General features: G+C 43.9%; 1 protein-coding gene across 2 annotated transcripts in view; it reads right to left on the reverse strand.

The window, feature by feature from the left end:
• LOC115309099 (band 7 protein AGAP004871) overlaps positions 1-19,595 on the reverse strand; it is a 231,178-nt gene extending 211,583 nt beyond the window's left edge. The window contains exon 1 of one of the 2 annotated variants that reach the window (XM_040216437.3): positions 18,429-19,595. In XM_040216437.3, the coding sequence (XP_040072371.1) occupies positions 18,429-18,723 (295 nt within the window). In that variant the 5' untranslated portion in view covers positions 18,724-19,595. The remainder of the gene's footprint in view (positions 1-18,428) is intronic. The other variant, XM_040216436.2, reaches the window with a different exon arrangement.
• Between the last annotated feature and the right edge of the window lie 649 nt (positions 19,596-20,244).

The following is a 20,244-nucleotide window of genomic DNA, read 5'->3' on the forward strand; positions in this document are numbered from 1 at the left end:
CGAGTAGTCCTCACGCTCTAACCTTTAACAAGACTCTCAGGAACTATAACAACAAAACGCGAAAATAAAAAAAATAAAAAACGATACGTTTTTTGTTTTTTTTTATAGTAGGTGCCGTGAAGAGGTGCCCCAACGGTGATCACAGATAGAAGCATCCCCTCCAGCACGTGAAAAGAAACAGGCGAAGACTAACGCCAGTGACGGATACGAGCCCGGAGCAACCACTCTCACGTGTACCCGCGCTTCTTCGCCAATTGCTGTAGGCCTTCCTTATCTGACCCCCTAAGCTGACAGCGCGGTAGAAGCTACGTGAGTGTTGGACCAGTCATACGCTCATCCTTTCGACCACGTGATCACGCACCCATCCCACACCCACGCGCGCAGAGGACGGGGTCAGGGATTAAGAGAAGGCGGTTTATTGGACCGGCGTACGAGTGTAGCTCTCGTCCGCAGTGTCAGCTTAGGAGTGAGCGGAGAGGGTAGTAGGGATTCCTCGGGCACACATTCGGTGAGCGCCGTGGCGGCGGCCGGCGTCTGCTGCGTCGCCCACTCGGACAATTGCATTCCTTCTGCCTTGGCCCGGAATGAGTGCCGTCTCTGCAGCGAGCAATTGCCGGCAGCTGCCCTCTCCGGCGGCCCCCGGAAATGAGTGGACGCCGTTTCTTCGTCGAACGACACCACTCGCGCCTCCGAGCCGGGCCCGTCTTTGGCCGCCTGACCGAGGTCGAGTATTCGGGAGGGTTCGTCCGTCCTTCTGGGCCGGATGTTCTTGGTGTTCACTGTCCCCGACGGGGGCAGCGAAATGAGCTCCGGGTGAACGATATGAGGATCTAGATACACTGTGCAATGTGTGCGTTTTTATTTTTTTTTTGCGGGGTAGGCCCTACTTTGTGCTGTTGGGCGGACAACAGGCTACGTTATTGCAACCCTCATTTGCTTCCGGATTTTTCGCCCTGTATTGTCGTCTCTTAGTCCTCAGTTGGCGAGACATTTTATCTAGTGCAAACGTGGGAAATGCTTTATGTTTACGTTCTCCCGTAGAAATGTCTAGGCATCTTTTTATCGTCAGCGTTATCAAACTATAACGAACGAAGACATATTTTCCTTGTCACTAATGCACAATTCAATAGATCACCAAATTCTACTTCCGCTTTATGATCAACACTTGTGTCAACATAATTAATCACTCCTGAATGAGTGTCCTTAAATTAATTTTTCTCCAGGACCAAAGGCAATTTAGAGAAAGAGAGCGACAAAAGCGTAAAAAAAAAAATATAAAACGCAATTTAACACCCAAAGTGAGTGGTAATTGCGCATAAAAAAAATTCTTAGGGGCAATGGTGAAGACAGTCGACCCGGGAATCTTGTTCCAGTTCCGAGATGCACGTTACGTGGAACACGATTATACAGCGTCGTCGTGATAGAACCTGGAACGCCAACCTGAGCTGATGATCAAGAGCAGAAAAAGTATGTAATGGTCAAGTGACTAATTTGTTACATATAATACAAATGCGAATCTAGCTTCTATAAAATAAAAACAATGTTTTTTACCGGAATGGTAAAGGCGGCATTCATAGAGTATGTGTTATGAAAGCCACACTAGCAGTGCGGTAGAAATTAGTGCACATAAAACAAGCGATTATCTTTTTAAAGCATCAAATTATCAGTAATTATAATTCATTCAAATATGTGGTATTGAGTTTCGATAGTTCATTCGTTCAGTCTAAGTTTCTTACTAATATTATCGTTCACAGACCACTCATTGTTATTGTTTAGAGACACGAAGTATTACAACAACAGCTCTATTTTTTTTTTAATATGCCTCTCACAAAATACCAAGCTTTAATATGGCGAACGATCGCTTCAATCTACGATTGCAAAAGTCACTCCTTGTGGGACGAGCCTACACAGTAATTTGAATCATTCCATCAAACCATTAGAACTCGTCGAAATAAAAAAAAAGATCGCAATATTTTTAATTTAGTATGAGTGTTGTCTTGCAGGTGCAAGTGTGCTTTAGTATTTTATTTAAAACAGTAAAATATTATCCGCACGATACACTTTCGTCAGTTATTTTTAAGTTAAGCGCCCTTGCTTCCACACTCAACAGCGAGCGTTCCAGAGACCGTTTCACTTTAAGCCGAACCGTAACCGAGACTAAAACCTGATGATACAGCCAATCCAAGCAAAGCTAAAAGTGAATCGTCACGGCTAAAACAAACAAATAACTGAGAAAAAAATTCTAACAAAATTATCAGGATTGCGCTGCATTTATTGTGCATGATTGAGTGAAAGAGTACGGTAGAAATTAGTTTCAAAAAGTGCAAACTTAACCCGGAAGGATACTTTACCACCTAACTAGTAGGAGCAAGGGAAAGCCTAATTCCAGCAACCACCTACGCCCTTCACACGGAATAAAACCGACGCACTGTCCCGATTTTTCGTAGAGAAAACAATGCCCCCCCCCCCCCCCCCCCCCCCCCTGTCTATTGCCCCCGCTCTTCAATTGTGAGGCGGGCCATGCTTCAGGTGGGGCGCTGTGAACAATAGAAAGCGTATGGGAAAGAAAGAAGCGAAGAAAAATGAAGAGCTCGAAATGTCTACAAAAAATTATTACAATGTTTTTTTGTTGTTGTTGTTTTTTTTTGCTTTGTTGCGTATATTAAAATTTGATCGAAACTTATGACTGCGATTCCTACACAGACTCCAGATTTCAAGCTTTTTTCGTTTCGCTGATGAAGTCTTGGAAAGGATGTCTTCCGCACCGCATTGTCTACCTTTAAATAATCGCGTACCGCTCTGCTGAGAATTGCGCGTCGGTAGTTTTGCCGCCACATCTGCTGCTTTAGTCTAAAAGTGCAGGGGCAACATACATATGGCATTAAGTGATTTAGTTTCTTTTTTAGTAGCGTAACTCGCTCGCGTGGATGGCCAAGCGCCTCTAGCTGCCTTTCTGTTTGGCGCGACCTCCCAAGACAAGCAAAATGCGGAGAACAAAGGACGAGGAGGAAAACTACGTTAATAGAGTTTCCCCTAGGGGGCTTGAAGGACAGTTCCCGAGATTGGCCTGGTAACTCGCAAAGCTCGGCGTTCATCACAAGCCGTGCAAAGGGAGACGAAGAGGATGGTGAGGAGTTTGGAAAGTGGATTAGAGAGGAGTTAATTACCGCTCTCCGGTTCCTTGCTCGGGAGGCCCGAGGGAAAGGGAAAAAAACTGCAGAAGGGAGGAGAAAGACGCGAGCGGCGGCCATATTTTCTGAGGACAACATGATTACAACGTTAGCTTCGCCAAGCGCCAAGGCGAGCGAGCGAATTACGGAGGATTTAGATTCCCCGGGAGAAAGCTGGCGCAGAGCAAAACACCGTCTCTTATCGAACTAGTTCAATCTTTGAAACGGTCCATCCTAAATCGTTTCACCAGCACCACCAGTTCTTTTTTTCTATTGACATAGCAATGTATCTAGTGTAAATAGAAAGGAAAGTTCCGCTACATTTTGTTGGTACACGAACTTAAATATTCGGATATTCAGGCTTATGAGTAAACACGTTCATTGGAACAAAAAAGTAAAACAATTTGTACGCTGCTATCAGTGATTGTTTGTTTTACTTGTTTTATCAATATAAGTTTTTCAGATTTACTAGTTTTTGTGTAAAACAATATTTAACGCTTTCTAAGGCCATGTTTACAGCGTACTACTCAGTCAAGAACTCGAAAAACCACGCTGATAGGTATATTCATGTCCAATATTAATGCAGAGCCATACCATATACGTGTGCACTTCAGCTTAGAACGTACCCCGAGTGCACGGTACTCATGTTACTAAAAATAAGCCGAATATAAGGAAATGACAAAGGGTCGGACGAAAAGGACAAACGACAACTTTGTCTCTTCCTCAAATTCAGTACCCTTAACAACACAGTCATCCTTTACGGAAAAATAATAAACGTTTTTAAATTCTAGCATTTACTACAAAAAAATAATTGCAAAGTCTCGACGTCACTTAAATAATGCAACGCCGGTACGTTCTTCACCCACCATAAAATGTTCGCGCCCTTTCTCTGACGTTATACAGGCTGTACGGACGTAAACAAAAACAAATAATGGCCGAACTTCCAGTGGGATTGCGATCCTTTCGGCTAGTTATTCTTCTTGCTTGTTTTTGAGGACCGTCAGTGATTAACGCGTACATTAAAAATCTCACCGCCGAATACTAACTGCGAAACCTCCTGAAATCTACTTATACGGAATCGACATGCCTTCCTGACGTCTTGGGCCAAAAGAAAAAAAAATATCACTTGTTCCTCAAGGAAATGACAATGCAGCTGAAGGTATCGTGGGTGTATCTTCAGGGCTACCCATTCAACTCGCGTGGTTCATATTCCTGAGAACGACTTAAAACCTACAAATTCCTAAGCATCTTCCACCACTTCGTGAACGGCAAGGCATTGGTGATGGGCACGTACTTTCCCCAGGCCTGAAGATACCTCCCGATCTACCCCCCAGGTGTCGCTTAGCCGGGTCTTGGTTTTAGCAGACTATATTCCGAAACTTTGTACTACGCTTCCTTTAGCGCGATGCGATTTTCCGTGATGCACAATTTTCTAGTCTCTTGACACTGTTATTTTAGTATTCAAGGTTTGTTTTCCTGGAGCGCCGTGCACATTGCATTCGTACGTGCCGTAATTACCCAGCGTTGTACGGAGATGGTCAGTCGAGGCGGCCGCCACTGCTGGTGACGGATTCTCGCGTTTGTTGCGTTGCGCCATCTTCCGACAGCCCTTTATTGTAGGCTAGCACCATCTGCCGAAGCTGTCGTCCTGCGATCACCCAGACGCTGTGGCGTCGGTGGCTTCCCTCGTCTTGAGATTATCGAAATAACTTCACTCGTGTAATATTGTTCGTGCCGGTACGCAACGGAAAATTAAAAGCACGACACTGGCTCCTTTCTAGAGTGTAGCTCTCATGGAATTGTTCACTAGTAAACCGAGAGTCGTCGCGCACCCACCCAAACACAAAGTACAGATAGGAGATCTTCCTGAGATAATTCCCTCCCTCTGTCATGGCAGCTGGAAGTGGGCAGAAAAGCGATAATAAGATAGCTGTGGCTCACCACGTTTTGTGATTCTTAAATTCCTGGTGCCTGTAGTGAACCCGCCGACAACACCGTATCCTGCACTCTCCGCTAGGTTTGTCCCAAGTAATCATACACAAGTACGACTAGCGCCTCAGACTTTCGAGTTCGATAGACAGCCCCCTTCCGTTGAAGCTGCCCACCCTACTCGGCTGTGTGCTCACACGCGGAACCAACAGCCGCTTCAACACACACGCGCCAGCGTGCAAACCAGGTCATCCCAATGACTCCGCGCCTCACTACATGTTGTGTGCTCTCCCGATTCGAACATCTCCGGTAGTCTTCGAAAACAAACCTGGAGAATGAAATGAAAGGTGGTCCTGTTCTTTTCTCCGTTCAACGTTCACCACGCACAAGCAAGCTGTGTGCCTTCATCTTGGTCTCCTTTGCCTTCTTCTTTCTAGCGTTCGGTACAATTCCCACATCTGGCTCTATTTCTTCTTCGCTCCTTCCTCTGCCGATGGCGGAGCATTGTAAAGCAACTCCCAGGTTTCCCCTTTTGGAACGGTATATATATGGAGAGATCGAAGGCGACGGGCTGCGGACGAGTGACATTGGCCGGAAAAGGTTGACTCTTTGGGACAACTGGGCGATACGCCGAAGAGGGGGAGAGAGACGCGAACAATCGAAGTGGGGTGGGGGCAGGACGGCTTCCCAAAAACGGGGGGCACAAAGGAACGGTCGGAAGTCGTTCGGGTGTAGTGGGGAGCCTTCGGATTTCGTCTATGTGTGTCTGGCATGAGATTTCTTGTGACCGACTGGCAAGGTTTCACCGGGTCTCCTCTTCGATTGGGGAATGTGATACTGGGGCAAAGTGAAAGGGTAGTCGAACGTTCGTCAGTCGTGATGTGGTATTCTTTCTAATTTTTTTTGTGATGATCGTAGTGTGCAAGAAAGGGTACATTACGAAGATTATGTCTGGTGATTTGTGTACCTTGTATGGGAAGGCATTTTATGTGTTAGAGCGTTCGTTTGAGTGTTCTTGCGTGTTTCTTTATTTGAAGGAGCATCTAGGTGTATGTGTGTTTTTGTTTGTATCCGTGTGTGCTATAACCGTGTGTGAAGCTGCACGTTTTTCCTTCTTTCTCTGTGTTTACCCTCGCGTTTGTGTCGTTGTATCTCTCTCTGTGAATGTGCATGTATGTATGTGGGCGTGTGGGCGTATTTGTATATGAATCTGCACATGATATCACCTGTATGTCTGCATGTGGCCATGTATGTTTTTCCTGGTTTTATGTGTATGCGCATGTGTGTGTGTGCGTAACCGCGTGAGAAACGCTTATGTACCATTCTTTATGTGTGTGCCTTTGTTTGTGTATGCCCATGTGAATCTGTGTACGAGCGGGTATGCCTTCGTACGCTGTGGACGCACATGCATGTGCGTGATAGTGTACACATTTTTTCCCTGCCTAAAGGGAGTCTGCATATGCGTATGTGTATGTGTATTTTCCTTTTTTGTAGACTCTAATACATTACAATTGGTTGAGAAATGAGCACCCTATAACTAAGACACTTTTATGGTCAAGAAATGAGCAACATATATTTTAACTTTTGAGCAACTAACTGTAGAAACCGCGATGAGAAAAACAAAACGAGCATATAAAATACTTATTTTTAGGCACTATACAAAAAACAATGAAATGAAGTATTCACGTACACGCTTCTTACGTAAAACCACTAAAAATGTCTTGGTCTGCTGAAATTTAAGTGAGACTAGAAACGAAAAAAATATGACCACAACAAGCGGGCCGCGAGACGACTTGAAGACCGCTAGGAAACTCGAGTTAAATAGCTTTGACCACTGTCAAAGCTAAATAAATAAAATAACCGAGTATTGCGTTAGCAAAAAAAAAAAAAAAAGAAAAAAGTTTCAATGAACTTAAGTGGGTTACATCACCGTCTTTCTACGCGCTTTTCATAAAACGTTTAGGTCACATTTAGTCTACATTTCGTTTAGTTTAGAAACATTGCGTGAAAAGGTTTTACTTTATCTATCGTGCAAATATTCTTAATTTATCATCAAACAATCATCGTTGGCGCTTGTCAACATGGTTGGAAAAGGGGATCGCAGCGTCCCTTGCTTTTCTCTCACCACCTTGCAGAACCCGCCGATGTCTCTCCTGAAACTTTCTTTGCTCGCAGTGGTGTACAAACCAGAAAAAGCAAAGACAATTCATAGTTAAGTCATCTATTTTACTATCGCTGAGCGTAAACCGGAGAATGTCCGCGCTCAATGAGAAGCCGCCGATTGCACATGGAGAGTGCAATCGGCGACTACGCGCTCCATCGGTGCGGCATTCTAGACTTGGACACAAAAGCGGCAAGGGCTGGTCCACGGTAAAAATAAAATAGAATGGTACATGTGTTCACTTTGCTGCATAACACGAAGACGGCCAATCACGAAGGATTCCAGCAAATGACAAAAGTCGAGCTCAACGTAAAAAACAAAAAAAAACGATATGCTCAAGAAAATCTCGCATGACGCTCCACTTGCGCATTCCATTTCGCAGGTAAATTCGTATTGCGAGATGCGTCGTGCTCTTGGGCCTTTTTAATGTCCGCCATAATTGGCCTTCTCCATCTTGTGCCTGAAAGCAAACATATATATATTTATTTACTTATGCTTTCTGTAGATTGTATATATGCTCCGTGTTCCTGCCCTGTCTCATTCCCAGCGTTTCACGTGCCGTCAGTGTCCTTAAACAGGTATGTAATATTTGCCCTCAAACATTTTATGTCGCTCGGGGTAGCGGATGTCCCGGTAAACAATATATTAAAAACAAAATCAAGAAGCTGCCAGCATCGCTAGAGAATAAAAAAAAAAATAGAGGCATAATGTACGAATGTCAGTCACTGCCGGAAGCGAGAGCGGGCACATATCCATATGACTAGCGTCCCAAAATTGGCGAGCCCCCCGAACCCCGGGTTCTTAATTAAGATATCGTCCAGCTACGCAGCGGCTCTGTCCGAGGTGTCCGCTCTTGCGACGGGGATGGGACACCGGCGCGAGACTTAATTAAAAACGTGTTCTCCGGACGCGGACGGGGACAGCATGTATTACCAGGTCGCGGTCAATCTTCACAAGTATCGATTACCGTCAACTGGGCACCGCGACGCGCTACAGCGCGCCGATCCCAACCGATAGATCCTTATCTTTTAAGACAGATGGACTCGAAAGACCGGTGAGTTTTGCGCGTCCACGTTAGCATACAGCGTGATGATTAATCAAACCATTACTAATGCATTTTCGTCCAAACGTACCTGGGCATATCTACACACAGGGTGTCAACAAAAATGTAGGCTACTTTTCGCCACGTCACGCAAAGTCCGCCATAGACCCCTTTCGAAAGACTGCCCTCTGTTGGTAGCTATGGAATACCCTGTAAAATGGCGGACAAAAACCGCAATATCACGGCACGCTTGATTCGCTTCGTTGATTAAGAAAACAAAAACATACCTACAGAAAAAGGCGATGAGCGCAGTGACGTTGCACGTTCGACACGGTGTGATTTACTCGTGAGCCCCTAGCGTTGGTCCCGCTCCGAGGCGTTCGCTATCTTATGGAATGACTTGCACGTTCCGCGATGTCAGTTGTTCCGCCATTGTGCAGTGGTTCCGATCTTCTAATAGTTGGCACGTGACTTTCGAAAGGTGTCTATTCCGTGTATTCGAGAGTTGTTTCGGGTGACATTTTCCGACTGAAAATTTGGGGAATAATTCACAACTTTTGAACCAGATGACGGCTGGTATTTTTTTTCAAATTGGGTATCTTGTTCTTATCTCTAGCGCTACATTTGGGCGGAGAATGATCGTTCGGCGGTTAGTAATCTATTTAAAAAAAAAAAACGCATTTTTTAAATTTTTTACACCCTGTAAATAACTAATCACAGACAATCCGAGAACCTCAGGGAGTGGTTTATTAAGTTGACACTTTTTGTTTCGTGATTTGTTCTTCCGTGCCCTTATTGCTAAATCCTCATCTCATTGGCTCCGGACCGATAATAGGAATCTTTGGGGCTCGCTACGCCCTTCGTTCCGCAAGGTTCGCAATGACTATGCGTGCATTTGTTGTTCATTAGGGATGCGGGGTTCGATTTGGTTTTGCTTCCTAACACGGGTAATTGAATCTAGTCAATTTTTTTTTCTGTCTCTATAAATGGCTCAATTTGCGAGCCAGAGGTTCTCGAGATTCGAAGTATACTATCTTCACTTCTAGCTTTAAACTCGTGTAAAGGTCCGACTGCTCCGCGGTAATTGAATAATGTGCCAGGAGCGTTAAACGTGGTTAGTTTTAGCTGGTTAACGCTAAGCGCATTGTGCGAATTCTCAAACACATATACAGATTTAAAGTCGGCGACAAAAGTAAACGATAGAACTAGGTTTTTATATACATGATCCCATTTTGTTTGAAAAAAGAAGTGTTTTCAGTATAAAGTAATGAGTAATAATTTACTTAGAATTGTGACTTGTTAATTAGAGTCACTCCAGAGTAAGAAGAAACCAGCCTACATCCCTGTGTGGCATTTTAAAAACAAGATGCAAATAAAACCGCCCTATCTTGAGATATAAAAAAAAAAAAAAAAAACTCTTCGCCATTAACGTTATATTGATATTTCGATTATGAGGAACATGTTAAAAAAAGTTGTCGGTGATTATAAACTGTAACTACGGTCGCAATTTGTTTAAGTAATCGTCAACTCTCCCCAGGTCGCAGTGTAAAAGTCAGACTATTCTGTCTCGTGCTAAACAGACTTTTTCGTAATTTACTGCAGAGCCTCAACCACTAACCCATTCGAAACCTGCTACACGGAATGAAAATAAAAAGAAACCAGAAAAAGATTATGTGGAGAACAAAAATATTTCACGAAAATAAAGGCTAATTTAAAATATACTTGGCCTTTTTCTCGAATTGGTAGAGCCCCCCCCCCCCCCCCCCCCCCCCACCGCTTCCCCACACTCCACTTGCGGCGGAACCCTGACATCGGCAGCTAGCTCCTGGCTGGTGATAAGAATGCCCCGGGCCATTACGCAGCCGCGCAGTCGTTCTAGTTGGCTGTCAGAGTGCGGCTTCAATTTATAGAGTCTCTTTTTTGCTCCTAAACCAGTTTAAAAATAAAACAATAAAAAAAAGGCGCGCTCTTCTTTCTTTTTTTGTTGTATGTGTGGCCGGGCATTTGAGCCCTCCTTATTTCCACCGAAAGAGCACGAATTACGAGGGAGCCTGTCAGATTCTGTCGTGTAATATTGGCGGAAATTCAACCAGCTCGCTCGCATAGATATTGCTTTGTGGCGGTATGGTTGTCTGTACTTTGTGACTCCCAATATGAAACACTGTTGATACGTCAGAGATTCCAGCCTGAACATAAATGTCGCACATATCTGATATTCCTTTCGGAAACCTAAATTAAGGTTCACTTCTTTTTTTTTTTTGCACGATAAATAAAAAAAAACGCGTGCCGTGAAGAGCGTTTATTCTCGTTTCGCGACGCTGGTTCCTTTTTCGGTTTGTATAATTCTGATGAAAGGGAAACGCAGTTGCAAATATGGTTCGGCAAGAGTACGGCGCTTGTAACATACTATTAAAACCGCACTGAACTAATAGCGTATTGCGTTACAGCGCAACCCTCCGCATTTCTCAACGGGCTTCGCGACATGAGAAATCCATTAAAAAACTGCACCGTATAAGGCAAATCAAAAACATGCTGCTCGTCAATGGCCATAGCGGTAGTCACCCCTCGAAGGAGAGATCGAGTGGGCTTTAAAACGTTGAATATATGATTTTCATTAAACAGCTGAAAGGTGTTTCTTTACTACTTTATTAGTTTCCTTAGCCGGACAAATTTCTGTGGGATGTTTACGTTTGAGGTAGTGACAATTATATTTGTTCGCAAAATGCGCAGCCAATTGCTGGGCAATTGTATTGCTGGGCAATTGTGTTGCACGTGAAAAGTGTGGCGTCTTCACTCTCGGCGCTCGTCATCGGTTAGTTTAGCGGCCGGCCCTTAACGTGTGGCATGTACACTCGATAGCATTTCCTGGAATCAGATACCGGCGCTGACTCAGGTGTTATAACGTCAGACAGGGTGTGAAGCTGCTATCTGGCGGGGGCGGGCGGATGCCCCGCAAGGCTTTGCCGCGAAAGAGCATCTTAACCTACGGCGATGTGTTGTAACGTGCTAAACAGACACTCGCTTAATAATCAAAATGATATGGGTTCGGTTGCCGTGTGGCGCAAACGCTTTCTTACTGCAATGGCCTCTTCCTCAAACTCAGTACCAATCAGTGCCGAGCCTCGCGGCCACGCAAATGCCGAACACCTAGCCAAAGAACGTTTCACGTTAAAACCGACCGTGTCGCTCAGGAGCACATTAGGCTTGCCTCCGAAACTACAATTTCCTCACATAAAGCTCTCTGGACAGGACAATGCACACCGTCCGCAGAAGTAGCCCCAGTGTCGGCTGAAGCATAGATTGTTTTATGAATAAGGACCAAGAGTACACTTAGCAGATGTACATCGAAAAGAACGAAGGTCGAAACATGGATATTCGATGTCCGGTTTGTACTCAGTGGTTGTGCAAACAAATACTTTTAGAGAATATTACTGCTTCGCCCCCTCATGCACCGAGGATGATTCAATACCCATAGTTCGTTCTTCACAAGTTCAGGTGAAAGGGGAAGCGAGGGCATCATTCCTCAAATACGTGGTTATTGCGATAATAGATCTGACGATAGCTAGTCTAAAACAGTTCCTAACTAATGACAACTAGTTGATAAATTATTATTCTGGTTGATCTACTGAAACGTGGTAAATGCTCTACGTCACCAAGTGTCGTTTTTGTTCTGCATACTGTATTCGGAATGAGCTTTGCGTTTATTTCCAGAGCGGAATCAATTTAGACTGATCTCCAAAACAAAAGCTAACCTAAGCTAGCCTTTTTGAAAAAAATACCCCGTTGGCGAGCACAATACACAACCCAGAGCTTGAATCATTCTAATGGAATTTAATTTAATTGCAAATCCGTTCGAGTTTGCAATCAACAACATGAACTTTTGGTCTTACGGCGCCGCAAAATTCATTCCAATGAGAACTACAAAACAATTCGGAGCGTCCCTTTCTTTTTTTTCGAGCCACATCCCAAGTAACGCTAGGACGGGCAAGATAAGCGCCAGAAGAGGCAGACCTTATAATTGAAATTCCGCACTCATTCTTCTCCGCTTCGGTCCTGTCTTGACAGTAGGGAGATGACTTGAAATTTTTTTTGGCGAAAGAAAGAAACTGCAAAGATGAATGGCGATTTAAACAAGGTAACAAGCCTTAATTACCCTTTTCTTAATTGAAGAATTCGAATCGTTTCTTTTCACGCACCGGCGACAAAGATCCGCAAATGCTGAAACTTTCAATCAAGTCATGTTCCATTCCCGCGCGCTCGCCTCCGACGAAGAGTGCCCGCTTTTACTTCTCCCAATAAAATCTACAAAAAAACAAATGTCCTGAATATTTCCAGCCTCTACCGTCTCTCAGTCTTGCAATCAGGGTACGCGTAGTGGAGTAATCAGTATTTTAGGTTGCTTTTATGGGTTTATTTCTATTTTGTTTTTAGTATAGTCTCCTTTCGTCGATGCAAGTTCATTTACGCATCTTCTTTCCATCTTTTTTACTCTTATCGTCACTTTGGTATGCAAGAAAACAAGTTTTGGAATGAACCAGTGCAAGTAGCATATGGATGCGACGTGGCGAACAATATATATATATAAATATATTTCCGTTTCTTCTTATTTCCTAGTCTTTGAGCCGGCGAAATGCTGATATACGCTGTGCATTTTGTTCTGTTGTTGCACCAGACTTTCATTGTGTAATTCAGGAACTAAGATATACAAGGAAGAAAAGAATTCATTAGTATCGCCGCCCAAGTCGGATCGAAGTATGAATATTTCAGTCAGCTTCCCCGATTGTTCAGCGATCCCTCCAGTCCAAATAAGAACACAGCGAGGAAGCAAAAATAAATTCGTGCTCGCGGGGCCTTACACTAGCGAAAGTGGAACATATCTCTCGATGGAATATCGAACTAAGACGACTACGTTTGCTTATACCAAGAACACACACACGCACACACAAAGAAGTTGCCGAAGTATAGAAAATTTTATTTAGATAACGTGATTTAGAGATCGCATTGAACCATTACAGCTCTCTATCTGGAAAAAACAGTTTACAGCTAAAACTTTGCATGAACCCTCGCTAGTGCCCACGCGGAAACATATAGCTATCTGTAAAATCACAAAAATTAAGATAAACTTCAGCTGAGATTGTATTTAGGTATATCATTACACGCTGTTACAAACGGTATTCTTTGTAAATCACATTTAAATAGCCATTTGCCTGGACGAGCGTATTGAACTACAATGACCCTAAAGATACCCTGGAAAGGGGGGTAAACACTTTTTCTGAGTCTATGCTGCACGCCTTCTTGGTGCTGTACATCTCTAGGTCTCATCAAGTTTTAGCTGTTTAAAGCACGATTAATTATTCGACGAGTGGACAGTGTTTCGTGAATCCTGTTTGGCTTTCCTGTACACCCGCAGTGTTGTCATATTCTAGCAAATTTTTCTTGTATTGAGCACACGCACACAGAAATGGTGCTGCTGCTGCTAATGAGGAATTATTTTTCTAAAATTTATTAGTCGACGAAAAAGAATTTTAAGTTTGTTGCCGGCATTGACAAAGTTTTTGCAGATTGAACATTTTGCAGACCCGAGAGTGACGAAGCAATTGTACAGTGCACAATGCTGCTGTTTTGGTGTTGTAGTTTCGTGTGTTTTGTCAAAGTTACTCTTCTATTCTCAAATGTTTACAGTTTCAAAAGGATATTCAGTTAACGTGTCCTTCCCCTTCCATTTCTAGGTACTTGGTATTAATACTTGGCATGCTTGCTAGGTGCGACTTTTATCGAGGGCTACTCATTGTGCCATATACCTGTTTTAAGTAAAACATCTCACGGATGCTTGTTGACACTTCCACATAAATTGCTTAAATTTACGGATGATATTTACCTTTATAAAAGCCGCCAAGTAAAACATGTGTTTCGAAATCTTTATGGCTCTACTTTATGTAGCTATTCTGCGACAACTATGCTTGGTAAACTAGACGAAACTGCCCTTATTACCCAGCAGAAAGCATTATAGAAGGAAAGAAGGGGTAAAACAGTGTGAGAGAAACAAAGAGATGAAACTTTGTGCGGAAGAGTGATTAGAAAAAGGACAACGGTTCCAAGAATACGTATAGTATTTTGTTAAACCCGAATAATTGAGTCTGTGTTGAACAATATTAAATATACAGAAACAAATGTACATACTTCTTGAAGCATTAATAATGCTTCGTTTTGTTCAAGAAGCATGATTAATAACATTAGAGAGAATAACCTATGTATTTGAAACTCTGTACGGCTCAGTTAAAAGATTCGCTCGACCAATTAGGGATCTGTACGTATTTATTTCTATATTTCTCCCTTAAACATTCGTTTCTTTTGTATGAAAGTTTGTTTAATTAGGTTACAGATGTTCAACAATTAAAACAAAAACATCAGCGTCACGGACTTTTTGTGTGTGTGTGTGTGTTCGCTTGTTCGCTAATTAAAGCAGTGCGATCATCCGTGCGAAATTTGCTCTTCAATCAGCCTGAACAGTATGCTCGTTTTAACTAGACTTACCAATTAAATATAATTCTTCTCATTCCATAGAAATAAATACCTTAATAATAGCTGTCTGTTCAACGAATGCTTTACTTTGTCAAGAAGCACTTCGATAATGTTGTAACGGCTTAAGCAAAAAAAAAAAATAAGAATAATAAGTTGTTGCACTACGCCCATCTCCATCGTTTCCTTTTGAAAAAAAAAAACGATGAAGTGTTACATTTTTTACAAAAAGGAAGCCAGTCTTTCACTATGTTTTATTTTTCTAATTTGTTTAGCTCTCGTTTGTCACCCCACTCTTGATCTTATTTCTTGCACCCTGTTCATTTTTTCCAAAGTTTCAATAAAATCTGGGTTTCTGTTTTTGTGTGCGAAGAATACCCCATAACTTCTACTTAACAAAATAATACCATTTCACTCGTATGTCCCAAAAGAAAATTGGTCTATTTAGATTACATGCTTACCCACGACTAATGCCAAATCCGTGAGTGGTGTTAAGTGGCACTGCCCATATTGTTTAGGAGGTAGTGCAAGACAGCGCTGTGTCTCCATCGGTCGAAGGCCTGACTGCATTTTTTTTTACTTTCTCCTTTCTTGATCGCCTTGCGTGACTGAGCCAAATTTAAGGAATTTTTATTGTTTCCTCCAGTACTTTGCTCGTGTGCTTACTGTGGTTTATCTTCCCTCTAAAGGTCTCTACTGAAATAAGTCTTAATACAAATCACTCCTTGATAAACGAAAAATAGAGGGTAAAATTTTCACCCCTTCAGAAGGTTTCGCAGCTCGTCATTTAAGTTGAAAGTAACTGAACGCTGACGAAAATTTATGATGGTCTATATTTAAGCTGCAAGAACTGAAGGAGGTCCAAAAGTCACATACACCCCACATTGTTTCAATAGTGTCGATTGTTGCGTTTAAAAAGGCTGTATATTTTAAAAATGCTCAGCTGAATTCAGATTAAAAAAATAGTTTGCTGGTTCTTTGTTTAAAAGTATGAAGTCATGGAGAAAGATTTTGCATTCCTAAATATAAACAATGTAAAGATAATAAATTCAGTCATATTATACAAAACAATGCACACGATTTTAATGAAATATTTAGTAAGAACTCAATTGCCTAAGAAAACCGGATCGTCAGGGCACATTTTTATAGGTATTTCTTTTATCTACACGTAAACCGGTATTTAAAATCGAAAGAATAAAACACGGAGGACAAGCGAGGACAACCACGTAAACCGACAAGCACAGGACAACCAGTAAACCGATAATTTGGAAAAAAAGCTCACCGCGACACAGTAAACATTAAATTGTTGATCTCTTCCGCCAATTCTTGATTTTTGTGATTAGCCCCTGCACGTAATTGTAATTTATTGTAGTGTAATATATTGCAATTTAGGTGGGAAATAGAGCCGTGGTGATTTTTAAAATTGCTCAGTTATAGAGTAATTAAAGTTAATAAAGTGAAAATGCTCAGATAACTTGGTAATAAAATCCCTGGGCTTCTTGTCAATCGAGTAAAACGCCGAATCCTGCGCGAATAAAGCTTCCTAGTTCCATTCCTTACGTGCGCTTTTATCCGTGGCAAGAGCTAGTACTGTTCGTGTGAGTTTTAGGAAACAATATACAATAAAACCTTCAAAAGTCGATGTGTTCGTTTATGACATTATTAGGCCTCTGGTCACCGCGAAGCCCAATCGACGAGTAAGTAGTCCTCTGAGTGTCTTGTCCTGACTGCCGTAACATTCATCACAATAGTTATCAATTATTAGAATTGTCTAATGACTATTGGTCAGGTAGTCTTTTCCGAACTATGCACATTGGGAATTCAGATTACGTTCATATGTGATGCAAATTGTTTGCGCTTTGCCTATTTACGTGTGAGTTGTTTCCCTGAGAGGTCTTCAATCTGTTATGGGCGAAGAATAAGCGGACTACTTTAAACCCCGCGAATTGGCCGTTCATGTTAATTTTATAGTTTCTATGAATTGCCTGAAACTCTTTATTGATCCACGTTTTTGTTTTCCGTTGACTGTTTTTTAGACTTTGTCTACAGTGAAGCAGGCATTACAATGGTCTACAAATGGCTTAGAGAATGTTCTGCTAATTGTGAAAAGTATGGCAGCTTTCTTAATAACGAATAATGCCCTGGTTTCTTTCTTTCTAATGAAATCAAAATTGTGACGAAGTAAAAAGATGTCACCTCACACTTAAACTGCAACCAAGTTTACTAACTTACATCTCGTGCTCATAAGCAGCGAAGCTAGGAAGCTTTCCGTCCAAGAAAATGGACATTCCATTACCAATTAACAAAACATATGCATAAACCAAAAACATTATCAGCCACACAAGGAAATAGAGTTGAAGAGGCAAACTTCTCCCCACCCGAGGAATAAGGCACTTGTTCGAACATCCTAAAACTCTATTGGAAACATCGCTCAATTTTCACCAGAAGGTCAGATGTGCTCAGGAAGCGCACGTTCTCATGCAGCTGAGACATTCCCCAAAGTTGTGTGCGTCATTTCTTCAGTTGTTCTGCACAGGGATGGGAGGCTCCCAACGCAGTACGTTTTCGTAAAAAAGGTTATTTATGGCTGAACATCATCAGGCTCGAGCCGAGGACATTATGTTCAACACGCCGTCTATCGAAGACGGGTAATGAAATATGCGAGCCGATATCTGGTAAATATTTCTCGAAACATCACAAGGAGGAAGATTAATCCCTCGCAATGTGCCCCCGAAAGCCAAACATGTACGGCTCTGGGCACCAAGGAAAACTACGGTCACGCCAGGAGCACGTGTGGGTCCAGATGTAATGATCGCGTTAACCTGGGTTGTTCTTGTGGCCAGTTTACGATTCACAACGGCGATTGTGAACACCCCCGTATTTTCTTTTGAAGTCAAAAGACTACTTCTTCACAATATCCGTCGTATTTAACCAGTTGAGTCACGGTTGCTCTACCGAGGCTTGTCAAGATATGACAAAATGCACCTTTAAAAATTCGGTCAGCAATCGCTCTTCCAAACAACTCAGTTTCCATTGACGCAACGTGTATCTTTTTTGTAGAGGGACCAGTCGTTTCTCAATGTAGACAGTTTCTAACGGTCTGGGTGATCACTGACCTACCATCTTGTTCATAGAGCCATAAACAGGTGGACATCGTATCTACGGATATATGGACGTCGATGCGGAGCATGTGTTAATGCGTTTATGGGAGAACGAACATGTATCCACGGAGACAGCGCTGCGGTTCATCAGATGGCCACGCTCCCGCTAATTCTGTGGGAACTTCCAGACATCAGACATATGAATCTGACGCATCACAGGCAGAGACCTTAAGCACAAGCGAGTAAAACTCTAGAGTGCCATCCTTCCTCCCTATCCGTTGAGTGAGAGCCCATGCTCTTGGTCGTGAGTCTTGGAGTTATACGCGTGCGTGATTAGAGAACAGCGCACACGATGTGGAACCACCGGTTGACGCTGCCATCACTAAAGCCCAGTAGAAAACAACCTTCAAATGATTTTTTTTCCCCATCCGTGGAGCGAGAGCTTCCGCTCCAGCTCGCGATCCGTCCAAAGTGCCGGAACCGAGACGTGCGCGGCGTCCACTCACCGGCGGCGGTGGTCTGCGACATCCAGCGGTGCCCCGGCGGGTTCGAGTAGCGTGCCTGGTCGTTCACCAGGTGCGGCCCCATGGCCGGGTGGTGGATGGGCACCACGGGAGGCGGCGGCGGCCCCTGACTGGGCGCCACCACCACGGGTGGCGCCGGCGCCGGCGGCTTGCCGCTGGCCGCCGCCGACACCACCACCACTGGCGGCGGCACCACGGCCGCCGGGGCCACGGCGGCCGGCACCTGCGGCTGCTGCAGGGCTTGCTGTTCCAGGTAGATGACGCCGCCGCTATCCATGGCCCCCGAGTCGCTGGTGGCTACCGCGCGAGCCGAGCTCGACGACGGTCGCCGTTGCGCCTGCCCGCTGCGACCCCCCTCCTGCGCCCTCTCGGTTCGGGTCCGGCTGCGTGCAGCACGTCGTCTTCTTCGCCGTTCGAGCGGGCTGCGGCGCTCTCCGGCCCGATCGCGATGCCCCGGGTCTCTGGCCCAGGCGCAGCGTCCGACGCGCCGCCGCTCCACGGGCGCCCGCTGACGTCGACGCCGGCCGTGCGGGGAAGCGCCGGCGCACTGCAGGCCTCGACCAGCAGCGCCCGTGTTGTCAGGGGTGCTGCCTTCCGCTGCAGCCGCTGCACGTGAGCCTCGCGCCCGCTCCGCTTGTGTCCCGGCAGGGCTTGATTTAGGCGTGCGTTGTAAACATGTCTGCTCGAGTGAGTCGTGCCGCCGCCCCTGCCACGGGTGCACGCTGCTGCGGGCGAAGTTTGCCGATGTCTTGGGAAGTCGGAGGGGACGGACTTTTTCTTTGAAGTGGGTGCGCGCGCGCGGGCTGTCGAGGATGATGAGGAGGCGGAGCGCCCCCGCCTGGTTCCTGGGTGGGTTTTGACTATTCAGATGAACTTGTTCGGGAAACGGGGCTGATGTTGCCGTTCTTTTTACTTTCCCTGTCGGTGTTACGGCTTTGAGCCTGGTTACGCCAGTTGCCTGGCCGACCGAAATAAAGCGGCACAATTTATGTGACTCGCGAATATATTTTGCAACGACGAGACGTTCTTGGAAGGCTTGAGAATAGAACTTAGGAAGGTGTCTAATTCAAGAGGGGTTCCTCGCTCTTCCTACGTTGGTCTTTTCGATTCTAGAACGGGTATGTTGCTTAATATTACTATTTCGTATATGAATATAGCTACCTTCAATGACATGATTGCTTTATCAACGTGCTCTCATTTTCGTGAGGGGCTTCGATGTTCAAGCCCTCCTCAATTCTCCATAAGCGACAAATATTAGTGCGTGCTCCACGTCGTCTCCCCCCCTTTCTTTTTTCCCCGCCAAGCTGAGACTGAAACCATAGAGAGCGTGGAATTTTAAGTATATTATAATTTACTAAAGATTCACTCCCCGTTTTAGAAATGTTTTCGTAATAGGAGGATTTAATACGTTCAGTAAATTACTTTCGTAATGGCATCAAAGTGATTTGTTCTGTGGGATTCTGAAATCTTCTATGCCTCACCCACCCACACTATCAATTGATTTATTACTATTTTTCATCTGAATAATAATAATAATAATAATAATAATAATAATAATGATTATTATTATTATTATTATTATAACAATTATTTGTTATAATTTTTTTATCCTTTACTTGTACACACGGTTGTTCTAAAATACTTCTGGAGCGATACGTTTAAGATACCTCGTGTCTTATGTAGACCTCTTCGGCGTGTTGAGCGGTTTGAAGTGCCTTTCGTAGAAACAAAGTACGGAAAAAGAGTGCGAAATTTTTACGTTCCATTTTGTAATCCCGTCAGGACCTTTTTTTTTGGG

This window comes from Ixodes scapularis, unplaced genomic scaffold (assembly GCF_016920785.2).
Source record: "Ixodes scapularis isolate PalLabHiFi unplaced genomic scaffold, ASM1692078v2 PGA_scaffold3__209_contigs__length_174095766, whole genome shotgun sequence".
Classification (NCBI taxonomy): domain Eukaryota; kingdom Metazoa; phylum Arthropoda; class Arachnida; order Ixodida; family Ixodidae; genus Ixodes; species Ixodes scapularis.